At 39.1% G+C, this 18,121-nt stretch overlaps 1 protein-coding gene across 11 annotated transcripts in view; it reads right to left on the minus strand.

Annotated features, from left to right (window-relative positions):
* The window catches only part of LOC126237017 (serologically defined colon cancer antigen 8 homolog), a 214,136-nt gene extending 198,903 nt beyond the window's left edge, over nt 1–15,233 (minus strand). For 9 of the 11 annotated variants that reach the window (XR_007545021.1, XR_007545020.1, XM_049946749.1 and 6 more), the window contains exons 1-2: nt 14,825–15,219; nt 5,277–5,424 (exon numbers count right to left, since the gene is read on the minus strand). Coding sequence is in view for 9 of the 11 variants with exons in the window: in XM_049946749.1 (XP_049802706.1) it covers nt 5,277–5,424; nt 14,825–14,838 (162 nt within the window). In the remaining 2 variants the exon portion in view is untranslated. Of the gene's footprint in view, nt 1–5,276; nt 5,425–14,824 lie in introns of all 11 variants that reach the window. The other 2 variants (XM_049946747.1, XM_049946748.1) reach the window with 2 other exon arrangements.
* Between the last annotated feature and the right edge of the window lie 2,888 nt (nt 15,234–18,121).

The following is an 18,121-nucleotide window of genomic DNA, read 5'->3' on the forward strand; positions in this document are numbered from 1 at the left end:
AGTTGTATCTAGACGTATCAGTGGTCCCATATCACATCAACTGCGCACGCCCCACATCATTACAGAGCCTCCATCAGCTTGAACAGTCTCCTGCTGACATGCAGGGTACATGGACTCATGAGGATGTCTCCAATACCCGTTCACGTCCATGCACTCGATACAATCTGAAACAAGACTCATCCAACCAGGCAACATGTTTCCTGTCATCAACAGTCCAATGTCAGTGTTGACGGGTCAAGGCGAGATGTAAAGCTTTGTGTTGTGCAGTTATCAAGGGTACACGGGTGGGCCTTCGGCTCCAAAAGCCCATATCATGATGTTTCATTGAATGGTTCATATACTGACACTTGTTGATGGCCCAGCATTGAAATCTACAGCAATCTGCTGAAGGGTTGCACTTCTGTCATGATGAATGATTCTCTTCAGACATCGTTGGTCCCATTCTTGCAGGATCTTTATCCAGCCACAGTGATGTCAGAGATTTGATGTTTTACCAGATTCCTGATATTCACAGTATACTCATGAAACGGTTGTTTGGGAATATCCCCATTTCATTCTAGCTCAGAGATGCTGTCTTCTATTGCTTGTGTGCCAACTATAACACCACTTTCAAACTCATTTAAATCTTGATAAACTGCCACTGTAGCAGCAGAAACTGCTGTAACTACTGCGCCAGATACTTGTTTATATAGGCAATGCTGACCACAGTGTTGTATTCTGCATGTTTACATATTTCCGTAATTGAGTATGCATGCCTGTACAAGTTTCTTTGGTGCTTCAGTGTAGATAGAATCTACACCAAGTTACAGATGGAGCTGGAACTTGGCAAAAGTTAATGAAAGTTACTTTGGTATGTTCTGTACAAATTTCAACAAAACTGTAAGGTGACCAAGCTAAGAGCATCTTCCAGACTGGGGCGCAGATGGCCCTTCAACATATCATAGATGATTTAGATACATTCCATTTACAACTGTGACAGAATAGCCAATACCCAAAATAAGGGGGAAAAACATCATCCCTTTTAAAATTCTTTACACTGTACTTGACGTAGTTGTCTGTTTGGTGACTTCATTCATGAAAACATTTCTGATACTCATCTACACACATGGTTGACAGCTCCTCTTTCCCACCCTCCTCCTTAACTGCTACCACACAGCAGAATATGTTTTCTTTTGTGTTTCTCATCACACAGAGCAACAAGAAGAAACTGCACGGAGCTAAGCATGGTGTGTAAGAGCATGGAATTAATGCTATTTCTGACAAAATACTGGTGCATTGAGATGGCATATGAGTAGGTGCATTGTCATGGTGTTCCCTGTCCGCCATTCGACATAATCTTTTCAGAAGCTCCAAACACAAAGCTTGATTAATGGTTTGATCTGGTGGAACGAACGCTGAATGCACTACCTTCCGCTCCTACCACCCTGGTAAAGAAAAAGAGCATCGTCTTGACATTTGACTTCACTTGATGAGCTTTTCTTGGTCAAGATGATAATGAAGTCTTCCACTGGTTTTATTGTTGCCCAGATGCTCTAGGAATGTGTCACCATTAATGATTTTGATAAAAAATCTGAGTCTTTCTTGAGTTGTTCTTTCCAAAACAAAAAGGAAAAAAGGGTATGCTTGCAATTGATACTCTGTTTGCTGGTTAGTCAGAAACCGAGGCAGTTGTCCTAGCAGCTGACCAAGACAATGCAATGATGCTGTTATGTTCAGATGACTACTGACAGACTATTGTGATACTACTGCAGGATCTGGCATACAAGCAGGTGAAGAAGGATCCTGGGCTAGGTGTGACAAAAAAGACCATCTCACTCCTCAAACAACTAAGGACTGAATAACGATATGGTCAGACTGCTGTATTCAGAGCATTGGTACCACCAAGGTTTTATGGCGTCCCAAAAATACACAAAGAGGGAGTTCCTCTATGTCCAATAGTGAACACTATAAATTCGGCAATATATGGCATAGCTGAACACCTGGTACAGCTAGTAAAACCCCTCATAATCAGTGTGCACACAACATCAAGAGCTTTACTGAGTTTATGAAAGTGCATCAAGAGATATGTCTGAATAAGAGTGATCTTCTATTCAGCTTTGACATCACACGTCTCTTCACATGGGTAATACTAAAGGACTCCATGGCGTTACTAGAGTGTCGCTTTGACAGGGACATGATGAAACTGTTTGGACACACACTCACCACCACCTACTTCCAATGCAGTAAAAAGTTCTATGACCACATAGGGAGAGTCACTATAGGATCCCCTCTTGTGCCAGGCATAGCTAACACATACATTGAATACTTTGAGGAAACAGCTCTCAAAACCACTCTTCTGAAACCCAAGTCATTCTACACATATGTGCACGACTCATTTGTGGTTTGGCTCGAGCACGACTCACTCGTGGTTTGGCTGCATGGTAAAGGAAACCTACTAGAATTACTGTGCCAGTTTAATAGCATACACGACAATGTCAGGTTCACCATGGGAGTGGAAGGAAACAGATGCCTACCATTCCTATACATTTTGCTAAAGAAGAATTCTGATGGCCGAAAGGGACATTCCGTTTACAGGAAGAAGACGCACATGGGCCTGTACCTGAACACCAACAGCTGCCACTATCCAACAAAAAGAAAATATCTGCTCACCACCACAGTACACAGAGCATGGCCCATGTGCAACAAGGACAGTCTGCCTTCAGAGTTACAGCATCCGTGTGAAACCTTTCACAAGAACAGCTACTCAGAGACACAAATAAGCCACACTCTCCAACAACACAATCACGAAGAAACTAAGCAGCTGCTGTTTCTTCCTTACATAGGGCGGCCCACAGCCAAAATTTCCGGGATGATAGAGGAGCAAAAAAAAGAAAAAAAAACACTTTCTGCTCATTGGTTTAAATCAAGAATATGCTTGGTTTTGTTGAAGACCAACTATGGCTATGGGCATCAGTTGCAAGTGTGGCATGCAGTACATCAGACACAGTGATGCATCTCAAACTGCTGTCAGTACAGAATATGTGAGGAGCATGCGCCTTGACCAAATCAACAAGTCTGCTCTGGCAGAACACTGCATCAACGAGGGCCTCATAATTCTTTCTGAACAGATAGACATACTGTGTCTTGCCAATGTGTTCTGGAATTCAGTCTTCACAGGGACAGTGGAAAAAAAGAGTACATGATGATCTTGTCGACTAGGACAATGGTTTCCAACAGAGCTCCACAGGGATTGTGGCGTTATAAAAAATACATGAGGAATGCTCTCATGTGAAAGTGGTGGAGACAATGAACAGAACAGACAGGCACCACCAAGATGCCGTGACTCATCGCCCCCTCGACAGCAACCACAACAGCCATTCTGATGTCACCCACTGCCCCACACGATGAGTTCCCCACAGAGAAGTCTGTGGTTCAGCAACTACAAAGGACCAAATCAAACATCAGCATGATACCTTGCCTGAAGACGGTTAGGAAACTCATTGTAAAGCTGCGACAACATGATGATATGATACAGTTGATAACTCGAGATGATTTCATCAATGAAATTCACTGAGAAAGCCTACATTATATATTCCCTGCAAAAGCTTCCCCCTCCCCACACACACCATAAACTTTAAAGCCCTTTTAAAATTTGACAAAAGTAGAAAACGGAGTGAGTAATCTGAACATAGATCAAGTATTTACTGAACATAGATCAAGTATTTACTACTTGATCTATGTTCAGATTAAATAACAGGAGGGATAGGCTACAACACTCCGTTTTCTACTTTTGTCAAATCTTGGCATTACTCCCCCCCCCCCCCCCCCCTCCTCTCTCTCTCCGCAGGTTTCTGGACACAAGTAAACAGAAAATAATGGAAAATGTAACTACCAACTTATACTCACACACACCTCTGCCTACAATATATCAGTCAGTCACAACAACCAAGATTGCGTATTCAGTTCTGGTGGGTTCGGCAACTCTCAACCAAACTATCACTTTCCAACCCCACCAAGACCTCTGATTAGGCCACAGATTAATCTCGCACCACAACCTAGGCTATCTTCTTGAGACAAAATTATTAATAATATTTCAACATACATTGTGCAAAATTCACATTAAATAAAGCCTTTGATACCACTTCTCCAACTCACAAGTACACTGTCACCATACTACCTAAACTTGCATTTGGCCAATGCTACAAATCAGTATTTCACCACAACTAAGATTTCAAATTCACATTTGTTGGCTTTGTCAACTCACAAGCAAATTGCTGTCTTCCAGATTAACACAGACAATGGTCTACAATAAAGATCAGTCGATCAATCAGTCACCAAAATCTACATTTAAAAAATATAGATATAAAACTAATAGTGTCTGTTCTTTTCTCTTCCTTTCTGCATATCTATGAATATGCCACAATATCATTATGTCAAGGGGTGAAGCCAACATCCAGCACAGGTAAGTTCAGTTGATCGTAAAGTGCTGTGTATATCAATAGTACAAACGACTAAGAGGAAAAAGCAGAAAATTAATGAACAGCTATCCACAGCATGCAAGTAATTCATATCATTTTGTCACTAAATCCAAGATTTGTTGTCATAAGCAAATGAAAGATGCAAATATGCTGTAATGTATATGCACTGAAGTCTTGTATTGAAATGAGATTGGCTTCTTCACTAATTATCTCACACCACTGCCAACTACATTATGCTACTCACCCAAAATCTTAAATTTATCTTTTCTTTCTAAAACGGATCCAACTGTGCCTCCTTATCATAGTGATGTCTCCTGTATGGGGGACCTCGTAACACATTCCCGTCATCCTAGCAGTATGACGTATTTCAATGACACAAGCAATGAAATACACACAAACATGGAAAAAGCAACCTGCTAACAAGCACCTAAGATTTGTATATTCGGTTATGAATCTCAGCTATAAGTCTACTGATGTTCTGTCGAAGTCTCACTCACATGCTCTGTGTGTTTATGACACAAGATTTGGAGTGAATTCGCTCTCATTCTAGAACCTGGATATCTTCCCCTCAGAACTTCATTTCTCTTGATGAAAGGGTCTTTTAAAGCTTCTGAAAGCCAGAAATTTAAAAGAATTCTTAAAGTTGTGTGGCATTCATCTTCCCTCAAGTTGTCATTGTCTCTGCATATGGTATGTAGAAACAAACGTGGCAACAATATTCATGTTCTACATGTATCTGTTTATTAAATGTGGGAGTGTATGTCATGATATTGCAGGCTAATACCTCATTTTCTACATTATTTTTTTAACAATACATACATGTGATAATTTTGTAGGCGTTCCACGTGATGAATAAGATTCTGCAAGCAGATATCTTAACCTGGCTACAGCTTCCCGGTAAGCTATATCAGTGTAATCAGGAATCCTCTTCTTAACACTATCCATTTTGTGGTAGCCATTGAATTTTCTGGAAAGGTGGAAATGAAAATGATGTTAAAAGTAGGTTATTAGCAATGCTCAAACACATTAAGTGTACTATACTATGGTCTGGTTAAAATTACTTTGTGACTGACATTTCAGCAAGTCGATTAATAGGGGCAAGCCAACATCCATTCGCAGTTCATTCTTGAGTGCCATGTGCTTGATGTGTTGCCTAATTTGTAAATACATGCAGTGTACCATGGGACATGGATGACTGCACGCTGGCTACACTATCCCACCCCATTCTCAAACTGTCCCCGCCACCCTTTCCTCACCACTGCACTCTGTCAATCACAAAGTAATTTTAATTGAAGTACATCACATGTCGTTATCCTGTCCTTTCATTCAGAAAGTACTGTACCTTTGTTACATAACAAAAAAAGCCAAACTTGTTAAAATTATTACATGAATCGAAATGTAATAACCAGACTTTATTATGCTTCAATGGTGGTGTAACAGAACACATTAAAGGAAAAAGATGGAAAGTAAATTAAAAAAAATCATTATTTTGTAGTTCTATTTGTGGCTTCCAAACACATGTGATGTTCTAATCTGACATCCAATCCCTACAGCTGATTTCACGAACTCAGCCTTGTACAGTGGTGGCATTTAACTTACAAGGAACCGTTTGAGAGTGAGCCCACAAGTTCAGTCTTTAGTAAGGCTCATTTAAAAATTTTGTGTTAACAATTATGACAAGAAAATTATTAGCTGCTAGTGACTTATCATGTGCATCAGGAGCGTGACAGAAAATGAGTGTTCAGAAAGTGCAGAGATCAAGCTTCTATGAGATGTATGTATTATACTTCACAAAATGGACATTGTCAACATTCAAGAAATGTTCAAAACAACTGTTAACTTGCACCAGGAGCACAAAATGAAAAATGGCGCACCACAGTCATCACAAATGTTTGCAGCATCAAGACTGAAGGCGAACTCCTTGGGAATTACAAACCATTGAGCACATTCAGCTAGGTATCCACTCTTAAAGAATGCATATAGAATCATACTGGTGTAACGGGGTGATGAGAACTGATGAAATGTAGTAATGGAATGCAATCAAATGCAAAACATTCTGTTATGGAGATTATCACGAAACTGGCTATCCTTTAAGACATAGCTGCAGATAGTGTGATAATATGTTTTATACGCCTGGAGAAAACATACAGAGGCTGAATTTGTCCAGTGTTTCCAGGTTGTATAAATGCAACATCACACACTTTTCAGTGGGGATAGTTTGCTCTAAAGGAGTATGATTTTTATACACAGACCAGGAATCAAGCAAATTCAAGTCATTTTGACCAATTATTGGGGAAAAGCAATGTTCGTACTTAGTTCTATTTCTCCTATACCCATTTACCCACTCTTGCTAGCTGTAAAGTAAATATTACCTACTGCCCTTGCACAATCATGAGCATGAGAAAGAATCGTAATTGGTGGAACACTTCCAACTTCTCACAGCACAATAAATAACTTTCTAGTCAATTTACCATCCAGATTTACCAATGCATTAAGGCACTGATGTTGATTGATCTTGATACAACTCTTGGTACCTCTAATTTACAGGGTTCCACTGATACGTATTTCCTCTTCAAATCCCAATTGGTCCGAGTTAAAAACAAATTCCTTGCTGAATGACAGGATGAGTTTGTTTACCTCATCTACAAATTTTCAGACTAGTTCCACAGTTTGCTGTGCATCATCAAGTTGACACTTTGTTTGAAATTTTGCTATCTTACGTCTTCCAATTCCGTAACACTGTTGGAAGTTATGCAACTATCCACTGCTTCCCTTGAAATCTCTGTAATCAATGTTGCACTCAATTTGATGTGGACAATGTAATTAATTGGTCACTCTCATAAACATCCTGTAAATTGTATCTAGCAGCCTTGAAATACCCAACCACCAGTTTTTGTAACAAGTGTGCCTTGTCCTCCTTTGAATATCTGTAGTTTTTCTCATGCACTACATGATTATATTGCTGCGGACTTATTCAAAATCTGTTCATAACTGATTTTTTTTACTATGCTGTGGATGATCTTCATGTACATAATTACGTTTAGCACCCACTCCTTTACAACCTTTCACTGGAGATGGGATTTGTGGCTCCCTGTCCAGTAAGGATGATTAACTACATGGCCTGACACCTGCTTCTGTATCCTCTCACTTTTTATGCAGGTGTTGTCATCAATGTATTCCTCATGTACATTATTCACATAGTCAGGCGCACACGACACCACACACTCAACTGACTCATTCTGCGGAAATGCTAATATTTCATCTGGCACTTCTTTCTCACTCTGCGACAATTGTTGGGTTCCTTTCTGGACGAAATGTCAACTTTGGCAAGTGTTGTAGATATAATGCAATGTTAACTATGTTTATCGTTGTCATTGGACTGCTTTGTACCGACACCACTAGCACTGTAGTGAGTTACTCATCTACTAAGAAGGTTCAACTACAATACACAGCCTCATGCTGTGCTCACCACTGGATGCCTCCAGTCCCGCCCCCTGTTGCTATTGACCGAGCGAGGTGGCGCAGTGGTTAGCACACTGGACTCGCATTCGGGAGGACGACGGTTCAATCCCGTCTCCGGCCATCCTGATTTAGGTTTTCCGTGCTTTCCCTAAATCGTTTCAGGCAAATGCCAGGATGGTTCCTTTGAAAGGGCACGGCCGATTACCTTCCCAATCCTTCCCTAACCCGAGCTTGCGCTCCGTCTCTAATGACCTCATTGTTGACGGGACGTTAAACACTAACCACCACCACCACCACCACCACCACCACCACCTGTTGCTATTAGCAGCAACTACTGTGGTTGCACGGTAGACAATATGTGGGGCGTTGAATGCTGTAAGCATCATTGAACTTTTTTGATGTAGCAATCAAGGGTTTCTTCGTTAGGGTCTGATGATTGAAATCCTGATGGTACAAAACTTAAATTGCCATTAGATGGTCAACAAGGGGGTAAGAAGTAAATTCCTGACTAACAAACTTTATGCCAGTCCAATACCTGGGTTAAATTCTAAACCTCTTGAAGTGCCTCATGGAGGGAATGTACGTCACAGTATTGAGCATCTGTGCATCAGATAGGCATGTTAAAATTAGTGGATCCCTTAGTGTCATTCTAAAGAAATAAGCTATGTGCCACCTCTGGGCTGTATACTCTCCCTTTTCTCATCGTAATCATTGTCAACAATAACACAAACATGACACTGCACGATATATGAGCATTCATCACAGTCAACAACACACAAAGCAGTTACAATTAAAAGACATTTAAAGTGTCCTTACACACTCAGATATTCAAACAGACTTATCTAGGCCTATACAGTGTTTCCATAGACAAATCGTTATGTGTGACTGAACTGTCAACTGAAAAACTTCTCTGCATGACTGTCTGTGTTTGGCCTGACAGTGCTTGAATTGGTGCAGAGCAGATGTGCAGACCAGGTAAAGTGCTCTAGTACTTCATATATGGCATTATGTGTTTCCAGAATGATGTAGCACAACAATAAAGGTGACATCACAGGAGAAAATTTCAGATAAGCATAGCTTCTGACAGTTACCAAATACCTAAGTTTTAAGATTCTGGTAATTGCCAAGTACCTCAATGTTACTAGAAGTCTTTCATAAGCATTTATTGATTTTCTCATTAGAGTGTCATGTCTCCTTATATTGTGTAACATTTTGTAATAACACAAATAATGTTCCTTTGTGCTAGGTAGTTAAACCAGTCCTCTTTTTCGATATTTAGCTTCTTTAAAAGATTAATATGTGACAGTGTAAAATGTTTTAGAACAACTCTTGTTCATTTTCTACACACTGGTATACTTATTTTCATAGCTTCTGAAGTAAAAGCACTACACACAATAATTACCTTATAAGAAAATTTACTTAATTTCACCAGGGCCAGTAAATACTCTGTACTTTCAAAATACTAATCAGGACCGTGCGAAGCTGTATTGTGGATGGAAGGAGTAAATGTGAATTGAATACTGCAGACTAAATGTGCAGACATGATGCAAACATGGTCTGCTCAGACACGCCTGAGTGTGTACATGGTGCTTAAGATACAAAGCTACCCAGGTGATGTGGAATATAAAGACTTCGCACAAGTGGAAAAATTAATGTCTTTCCTCAAAACATATACATTTCACCTGATCCGACAAGAAAAAAGATTTTGAAACAAAACTGGGGTCAACGGAGGCGTCTCATCCCACCCATCAGCTTTGACACGTGACATAAGGGTGTTGTATGACATCATGACGTGCGGAGTTTAGTTCATGAGTGTGTTGTGTTTGTACATGTTGTCTTGTTGCGGTTGGTGGTGTCCTCTGGAGGTGTATTGGGTTAATTTGGGTGTCGTTGTTTGGAGTGTGCATTTATGGGTCGTGACTGTTATAGAAGAATGGAAATTAGTTTCAGTGAGTTAAGAATTAAGTTTCCGTTGTATTTATGTTATTGTGGTGTCATTTGATGTTATCGGTTAGCTGACTGTCGCGCGGTAAGTCATTTTATACAATTTGTGGCTTCTTTTGTTAGGTACGAATATGACTTCTAAGTTTAATAGTGCACGTCTGCAGGCTGAAATGGGGGACGACATGTTGTCTGTCATTAAGTTTCTGCAACATTTTGGGCTTGTGACGAAGATAGTGAAATGCGGCGTATGCAAGCTGAATATTTGTGAGTTGGGGGTTAGTGTGTAATGTCAGAACTTTTTTATGGCAAGTAGTCGATTTTTTGGTCTATTGTTCGCATGTTATGATGTTCAGTGGGGTTCTTATGTGTTTTTTGGTCGGTGTTATTTACTGCATGTGTTGGTGATTGATGTTTTGTTATCAGCACTTGTGGTTGATTTATGTATCTTAGAAGTAAGTACTCGACTTCAATTTTTTTAGTATCGTCAGTTGTATTTGAGCTGCATAGGTCATGGGAAGTGACTGATTGCAATTTGTCATTGTAGCTGTGTGTGTGAGTGTTTTGGTATCGTGAGTTGCTGTTGACCTATATAGGTCAAGGGAAGTGCCCGATTCCAATTTTGGTTGTTTTAGGTGCTTGTTTTGTGGTATCGACAGTTGCATTGTGATTATAATTTTTGGAGTAGTTGGGTCATTCCATGTTAAAGAGACTTTCTGACAAAAAAAAAAAAAATTAAAATGACAATATTACAAATATAACCCTAAAAATTCCAAGTTAAAAGTACATTTGTTCATTGCAAAATAATCATGAATATGAAAAAAATAAATTTCTACCTTCACTAAGTGTTTAAAGTGCACTACTCTATGGCACTAAAGAGAGGTATGTTTTATGCTATTTCCAGATAAATATTAGTTGTGTTATCTCTGGGTGATTGCTCTATTGTTGCAAAGAATATTGTTATAGCTCATAATAATTCATTTTGTTGAGGTAAGATAATTGCATTTCTTTATTTTGTTAGTTTTATAATATATATGCAGCTTGTAACACCCGTAACAAAAAAGATACAAAAGTTTAATTTGTAATCTAGTAAATTTGTTCTGTAAAATACCTTTCTGTAAAAGTGAGGTTATGCACATGTTTTACAATATCGTACCATTACATGGCATTTTGAAATCTTATTTAACACTCTTAGAGCTGTTACAGGTGTTACTAATTTTTGTTTCGGGTGTTACTTAACACATGTGTAACACCCGTAACTTGAATTGGAAGGTTTAATGCCACCTTAATCTTTAGTAGGCCTAGGCCCTACATTTAAATTATAACCAAAGGGTATTATTATTAATGAATAAAGTTTCTTAACTATGTTTATTACATATGAAAACAGTTTTGCCGGCTGGTGTGGCCGTGCGGTTCTAGGCGCTTCAGTCTGGAACCGCATGACCGCTACGGTCGCAGGTTCGATCCTGCCTCAGGCATGGATGTGTGTGATGTCCTTAGGTTAGTTAGGTTTAAGTAGTTCTAAGTTCTGGGGGGCTGATGACTACAGATGTTAAGTCCCATAGTGCTCAGAGCCATTATTGAAAACAATTTTAAGCATGAAAACTAAAAATTTTATTCCATTGCATACATTTGTTTAAGCACTACACCTACATTATAAAAGTTAATTAGGGTATTAACATGACTCAACTGACATTCTTCTAAAAAGTTAATTAAGCCCAAAATTCTACAGATTACATATAGTTTATGTTTTCCATTCTAACTTTTCCAAGAACAACAATATTGCTAACCTCAGTTTCAAATTTTATATAGGCCCAGTAAACTGCTCATTGAGCCAAATTCTAGTCATTCATAAGAGGCTATGTTTAACAATGTCTTTTACTTTTATCTCTCTGCACGGTGTTATGTTTATACATATATAGGCCTACATTATCAGGATTTCTGTCTTCGGAGACCATGGCACCAGTACCAGCAAGGGAAAGATTGAACAAGTACCGAGAAAAGATGAAAGAAAACAATGAAAATAGAGAAGCTTACTTGAAGAAAGAACGAGAATGAGACAAATTAAGAAGACTGCAGTTTTTTTTTTTTTTTTTTTTTATTAAAAATCAACATCTTAAGAGATAAGAGCATTCAGAGAAAAGAAAAAACTAGAACTCGCAAGATCAAAAGTTCCAAATAAATCTTCTCCTATTGGGACTTATAAGTGTAAACAGACATTTGGTAAAGCTGTGAAGAAAGTGTTGAAGGTACTTCCAAAAAGCCCCAGTAAAAAATCTGGTGTTATTAAAAAGATAGTTTCCGATATAATTGGCTCTGAAATTTTGGATTGACAGTCGAGTGGAATTTTTTTGCCAGTTCACATGGTAAAGGAGCCATGGATGGCATAGGAGGTGCACAGAAGAGTTGTGTGTGGACAGCTGTTAGATCTAGGAAAGTTATTATTAACAACGCAATTGACTTTTATGACTACACCCTGAAGAATTTTTCTACAATTAAGGTACTATGGGTTGATAAGATAAAAGTGGGGCATAACATTCCTATTTTGGATGAAAGGTGGAAAAATTTACAAGCAATTCCTCAAATCCAGGGCTGCCATCACTTTCGGGCTTATAACACAACTGATTTGCTGGTTTCAAAAACAGAAGAGTCATTAATGACAAGGATGTCAGTATTTATTACTGAGGATGCCAAAGTTAAAACATTACATGCAAAAAGATGCATAAACTTTTATGAAGTGTGCAGTTCTGATGATTCTGATCAGGAGACTGTTTCACTATCTGAATCACAAGACAATATTGGAAGTGCTTGTGAGTTAAGCCTAACTAATAAAATTGAAAATTCTGATTTAAAATTTGGGTTATTTGTCTTGGTTGACATTCCAAGTGACAAAAAGAAGCCAACACTATCCAAAATTCAACACCATTACTTGGGAATCTGCCAGAGTGAGGTTGATGAAGAGGAGGATGTGAAATTAATGTTTCTGAAGTCAGTAGGAAAAAGTAAAACACTTTTTAAACTAGATGAAACTGATGTTTGTTTTGTGAAATTCAGTCAAGTACTATCTAAGGCAACAACACGAGAAATCAAACAACAAGGTAACCGTTTGTACTATGAGTTCAATTTTGAATTGGATGTTGCTGAAAAAGTTATTAAACGAAGTTTTTAAACCTATCAATAATAAGAAAACATTTTTGTCATAAATTTATTAGGCCTACAAAATGAGGTAAATGTTAAGTAAGTGACGATATCTTGGTCTAGTTGTACTATAAAATCGTAACAAAATTTTTTGTGTAATAAATAGCTTTATCCTTCAAATATGTTTTCTTAAGTACATACTTTTATTCCAAATAAACTACAATAGGCCTACTTCTTTTCTTTTTATGCAACTGTAAGAGGTAGATTTATTCCTTCAAGAATCAAATCTGATGCATCTATGTAACACCCGTAACATTTAGTGTAACACCCGTAACATTTAGTGTAACACCCGTAGCAGCAAAAAATATATATATACTGAGTTATGATGCCCAAAAAAATAAAAATTTATATTCCAAAATAAAATTTGGGGCAATACCTCTTAAAAGTTGTTTTACAAGAATACAAGCTTCATCAAGTTTGCAGAAATTAGAGAATTCCCTAACTCATAACAGGGGCCAGGTCTACTTTTGGTAACACCCGTAACACTACTTTTTTGATTAATAAGCAGGAGAACAATAAAACAATTCCAGTATCAACATTTCTAACATGAAATATAATGTAAGCCTTAAAAGTTTTCAATATTAAATTCAATAAATATTTTTCCTTACATTATTTTTCCTGATTTTAAGGTGTGTACATGTAACACCCGTAACTCTGGAATTGCCCAGTTGCTTTTTATTTTGTGGTATCGACAATTGCGGCTGAGCTATGTAGGTGAAGGGAAGTGATAGATTCCTATCGATATTGTTAAGCATAGCGGAATTTTGTGGTGTTTTTATGTCGTTGTTTTGTGTGGTTTGGGATAGTGGTGTGTGTCTGTATGTGTTTATATTTAGTTTGTCCCCGCACAAAAACACCCAATCTCCTGCGTTGGTCCCATTAGTTTGATTACATTTTTGGAGACGGATGTGTGTGTTGGTTTTATATGTATTTTTGTGTTTGTTATCGTTTATGTAATAATGTCATAGGCTTCATATTGGTGACGTCATGGGTCAAAGCAGACGGGTGGAATCGGACGCGTCCGTTGACCCAACAGTTCATATGGGCAGGCTTGCAACAAGGCTAGACACGGTGAAACAGATACTTATAACCAATTTATTTATTACATGGCCTCACTCAGGCCTACATAGTTTTAAAAAGAAATTGATGCTCAGAAGAAAACCTTGCTCAAGGGTTCGGGTGTATTTTTTGTCACAAAAATATGACAAGCCAATGTAAAACTGAAAGAATTTTAAATTTTGGATTTTATTTATCTGTACAACTTTTAACTAAACTCTTAAATGACTGTTGATCTGGGAAATGGATCTTTTTTATCTGGCCTGACATATTAGGGTGCTAAGAAATGAATTACTTCATGAAACTCATAAACATCCCATGCGTAGGCACTAAATGGTTCGATTAAAATGTTCCTGTATGATTCATACAGGTATTCTGTATCCCACTCTGTTGCAATTGCAAGTATTTGAAATATTTCTGTGCTGGCAACGACTACAACTCAAATCACTGACTCATTATAACTCACAATTTACTCAGAACACTCCAACCTCATGGAGCAGAGTTGTTAGGCAACATTATAGCATCTACTGGAGTAAAAATATTATTAAGAATATCACACAATAATAATTTGGGGAAAATAGATAAAAAATGTGGAAATGATTCCTTACAAATTTTTACCGTAAATTAAAAAAATTTATACGTTTTAAATATAAAGTTTCTTTAAAACTAAAGTGTGAGTGAAGTTATAAAATTCTTGTGCTTCAACTTACTCATACTGATCCATGTTACGACCAGGCAGTCAATAATGTTGTTCTCAAAACAGGAGCATCTCGTTTATGTGGAATGAGGAGACAGGCATTCATAGTGCTCATGGTGGTATTTCTTCACAGCACATATCTGATAATTGAAACCGAGATATCTTACTTCCACAGTGTAGCACATACTGATGCAGACTACCTGTCAAACACTGTGTAAAATTATCTAACACCGGATCAAAACTTTTTTAAAGCTTTGCCTCATTATCATATGATAACTTACACCCCATACTACCAGTATATTTCATTTTCTGTGATCACTCTTTAAACATTCACGTTTACCACACAGACTCAACACAAATAACAACAACATACTTCCCGCGGAGTTTGGAATAATGGAATACGTTACCAAAGATCTACACCGCACAGATGTACACATAACTCTCAGCGTTCAGTGATTAACAATAATCTCACTGGCGCTAGCACACAAGCCTTCAAATTCCACGTAACACTGATTAATAACCCTTTCGTTGTCTTAAAATAGCAACCGAGCAAAATACACTACTGTCATGAACGTCTCGATGTAAATATGTAGTATTACGAACAACAATCGAGATATTAAGTCTACAACAACAATATACCCATAAGTAAAATCGACAACCCTTTTCTCAGGAAATCCTTCGAATGCTCACATTACACATGGAATTATATTTTACTTGCAACGCTGTGGCAAATTCAGAAAGAGCTGTAGTTATGGAAATTCGTAGAAAGAAATACTTGGCCAGTGGGTGATATGTTGAGGCATGAACACGGATATGTTCTGAAAAGAAGCAACTTAAAATCCTGTAAGCAGTGGCTTAAAAGTTTAATTCAGTTCTTTGTCGAGTGAACGGTTTCGGCAAACAGTTCACCGTCATGTGTTCAAATGGCTCTGAGCACTATGGGACTTAACATCTATGGTCATCAGTCCCCTAGAACTTAGAACTACTTAAACCTAACTAACCTAAGGACATCACACAACACCCAGTCATCACGAGGCAGAGAAAATCCACCGTCATGTGTCATAGAGAAAAATTTATCACAGTAGCCTTCATCATAGCCTTCGAGGTAGCCTTATAATAGATGCCCAAATGATTTCGAACTGTCGCAGAAGGTAGGAAAAAAGAAAGGTGAAAGGAAATTACATGAAGAACAACTGACAGCAATCTATGTAATTATTTTCTCCATTTTGAACAAAACTGTTACCCCAGATTAAATGGCTCTGAGCACTATGGGATTACCCCAGATTATATTTTAAATTAATGAAAGGCGACTTCAGATGCTGAAATATACTTTTTCCAGTCAACTACCAGTTTCGGCCTTCCCATCCAGGCCATTTTCGACTGACATTGCTTCATAATAGCAAGATCTTGAGAGCCACTGGAAAATGGCCTGTATGTGACGGCCGAAACCGGTTGTGAACTTAAAATGTATTTCAGCAAATGGAACAGCATTTTATTAATCAGTACATGTTCTTGCAGAAATTGAAGTCTATTAGGGACATAGTCAACAAAGATCAAAATGGTTCAAATGTCTCTGAGCACTATGCGACTTAACTTCTGAGGTCATCAGTCGCCTAGAATTTAGAACTAATTAAACCTAACTAACCTAAGGACATCACACACATCCATGCCCGAGGCAGGATTCGAACCTGCGACCGTAGCGGTCGCTCGGCTCCAGACTGTAGCGCCTAGAACCGCACGGCCACTCCGGCCAGCCAACAAAGATCCCTCTTATAATAAACTACTGGTTCCTCTGAATTTCATACCAAGAACTACTGTGATTTTTTAGCTAAATGACGATGCTAGGCTATTGTATGAAGAGAAGAGTTCTTAAAAATTTCAAACGGGCACAGATGCTAGTTTAACAGTGCATTGAATTAATGCTGGTAATAAATACAATAAAAGTCAAAATAAATATGCAAAGAGTGGCATTATTATAGAATAAATTAGTTAAAAGATTAATAATATGAGATTTAATAATTGTGAATAAAAGGACTAAGAGCAACTGGTGCTGCTGTAGACATAGTTGTTATGAGAGGAACATATTATTGGCTGAAAAGTCTAACAATAAATAGATGTGATTCTTGAGTTTCTCCCGGTGTATTTGATAATCAAAATATCCACGGGTGTGCTGCCGGTCTATAGTATCCAACGGGCACAATATTTCGGCGATCATACATGTCGCCATCATCAGGTGATCTGACGGACTGAGCTCCTGTAAACGTGCCGGCACGGAGATCCGTACGCTATGGCTGCTCAGAGGGAACTGGGTTCGGTCGCGGCGGCGGCCGATTTAAATACCCTCCGCCCGCGGCGCGCTCCCTCCGCCGTCCGCACCCCGCGCCACGGTCGCGCGGTGGAACAGATTGCGACGGCGTCTGAGATGTGGCTATAATCTTAGCAAGGCTTGGGAACCAGCGATTGGGTTAATCAAAAGTAAATCGAGCAAACGTATAGTTGTGACGACCACGGCGGACAGAGCCATCACACCGACGTCATCTCAGACGCCGTCCCAATCTGTTCCACCGCGCGACCGTGGCGCGGGGTGCGGACGGCGGAGGGAGCGCGCCGCGGGCGGAGGGTATTTAAATCGGCCGCCGCCGCGACCGAACCCAGTTCCCTCTGAGCAGCCATAGCGTACGGATCTCCGTGCCGACACGTCACAGGAGCTCAGTCCGTCAGTTCACCTGATGATGGCGACATGTATGATCGCCGAAATATTGTGCCCGTTGGACACTATAGACCGGCAGCACACCCGTGGATATTTTGATTATCAAATACGCTGGGAGAAACTCAAGAATCACATCATACACCTTTACGGGGAGGAGATGTATCGCAGCATGAAGAAATTTGAAAAATTGCGCCACCGTAGATGTCGTTTGCTAAGTACTCTTGCCTATCTAAAGAGATGTCGTTCCGAGAATGTTGTCCCAAATTTTGCTAAGGTTATGCATCACATCGATTCTGCAGCAGCTAAGAGAATCAAGAAACGAGCCAGCCTCGCATTGGTACGTGAGAGAGTGCAATTCACCCGCCGGAGCCTTGAGTTTATCTCACAGGAATTACTCAAACTACATTTGCAACTGGCTAGTAAGTTCACTTCTTGTTCCTGGGATTGGATTGATGTGTCACCTGGGTGTCAGCTGATTCCGCCCATAAGAAGGCTACGGGACGTCAAACAGCTAAGTTCTCACGTCTCCTTGACAAACCATCTCTGCAGGTTCCGTGTAAGACTGTCATCAATTTGAGTGGCATGGTGTGGAGTGATGAG

This window comes from Schistocerca nitens, chromosome 2, assembly GCF_023898315.1.
Source record: "Schistocerca nitens isolate TAMUIC-IGC-003100 chromosome 2, iqSchNite1.1, whole genome shotgun sequence".
NCBI lineage: Eukaryota > Metazoa > Arthropoda > Insecta > Orthoptera > Acrididae > Schistocerca > Schistocerca nitens.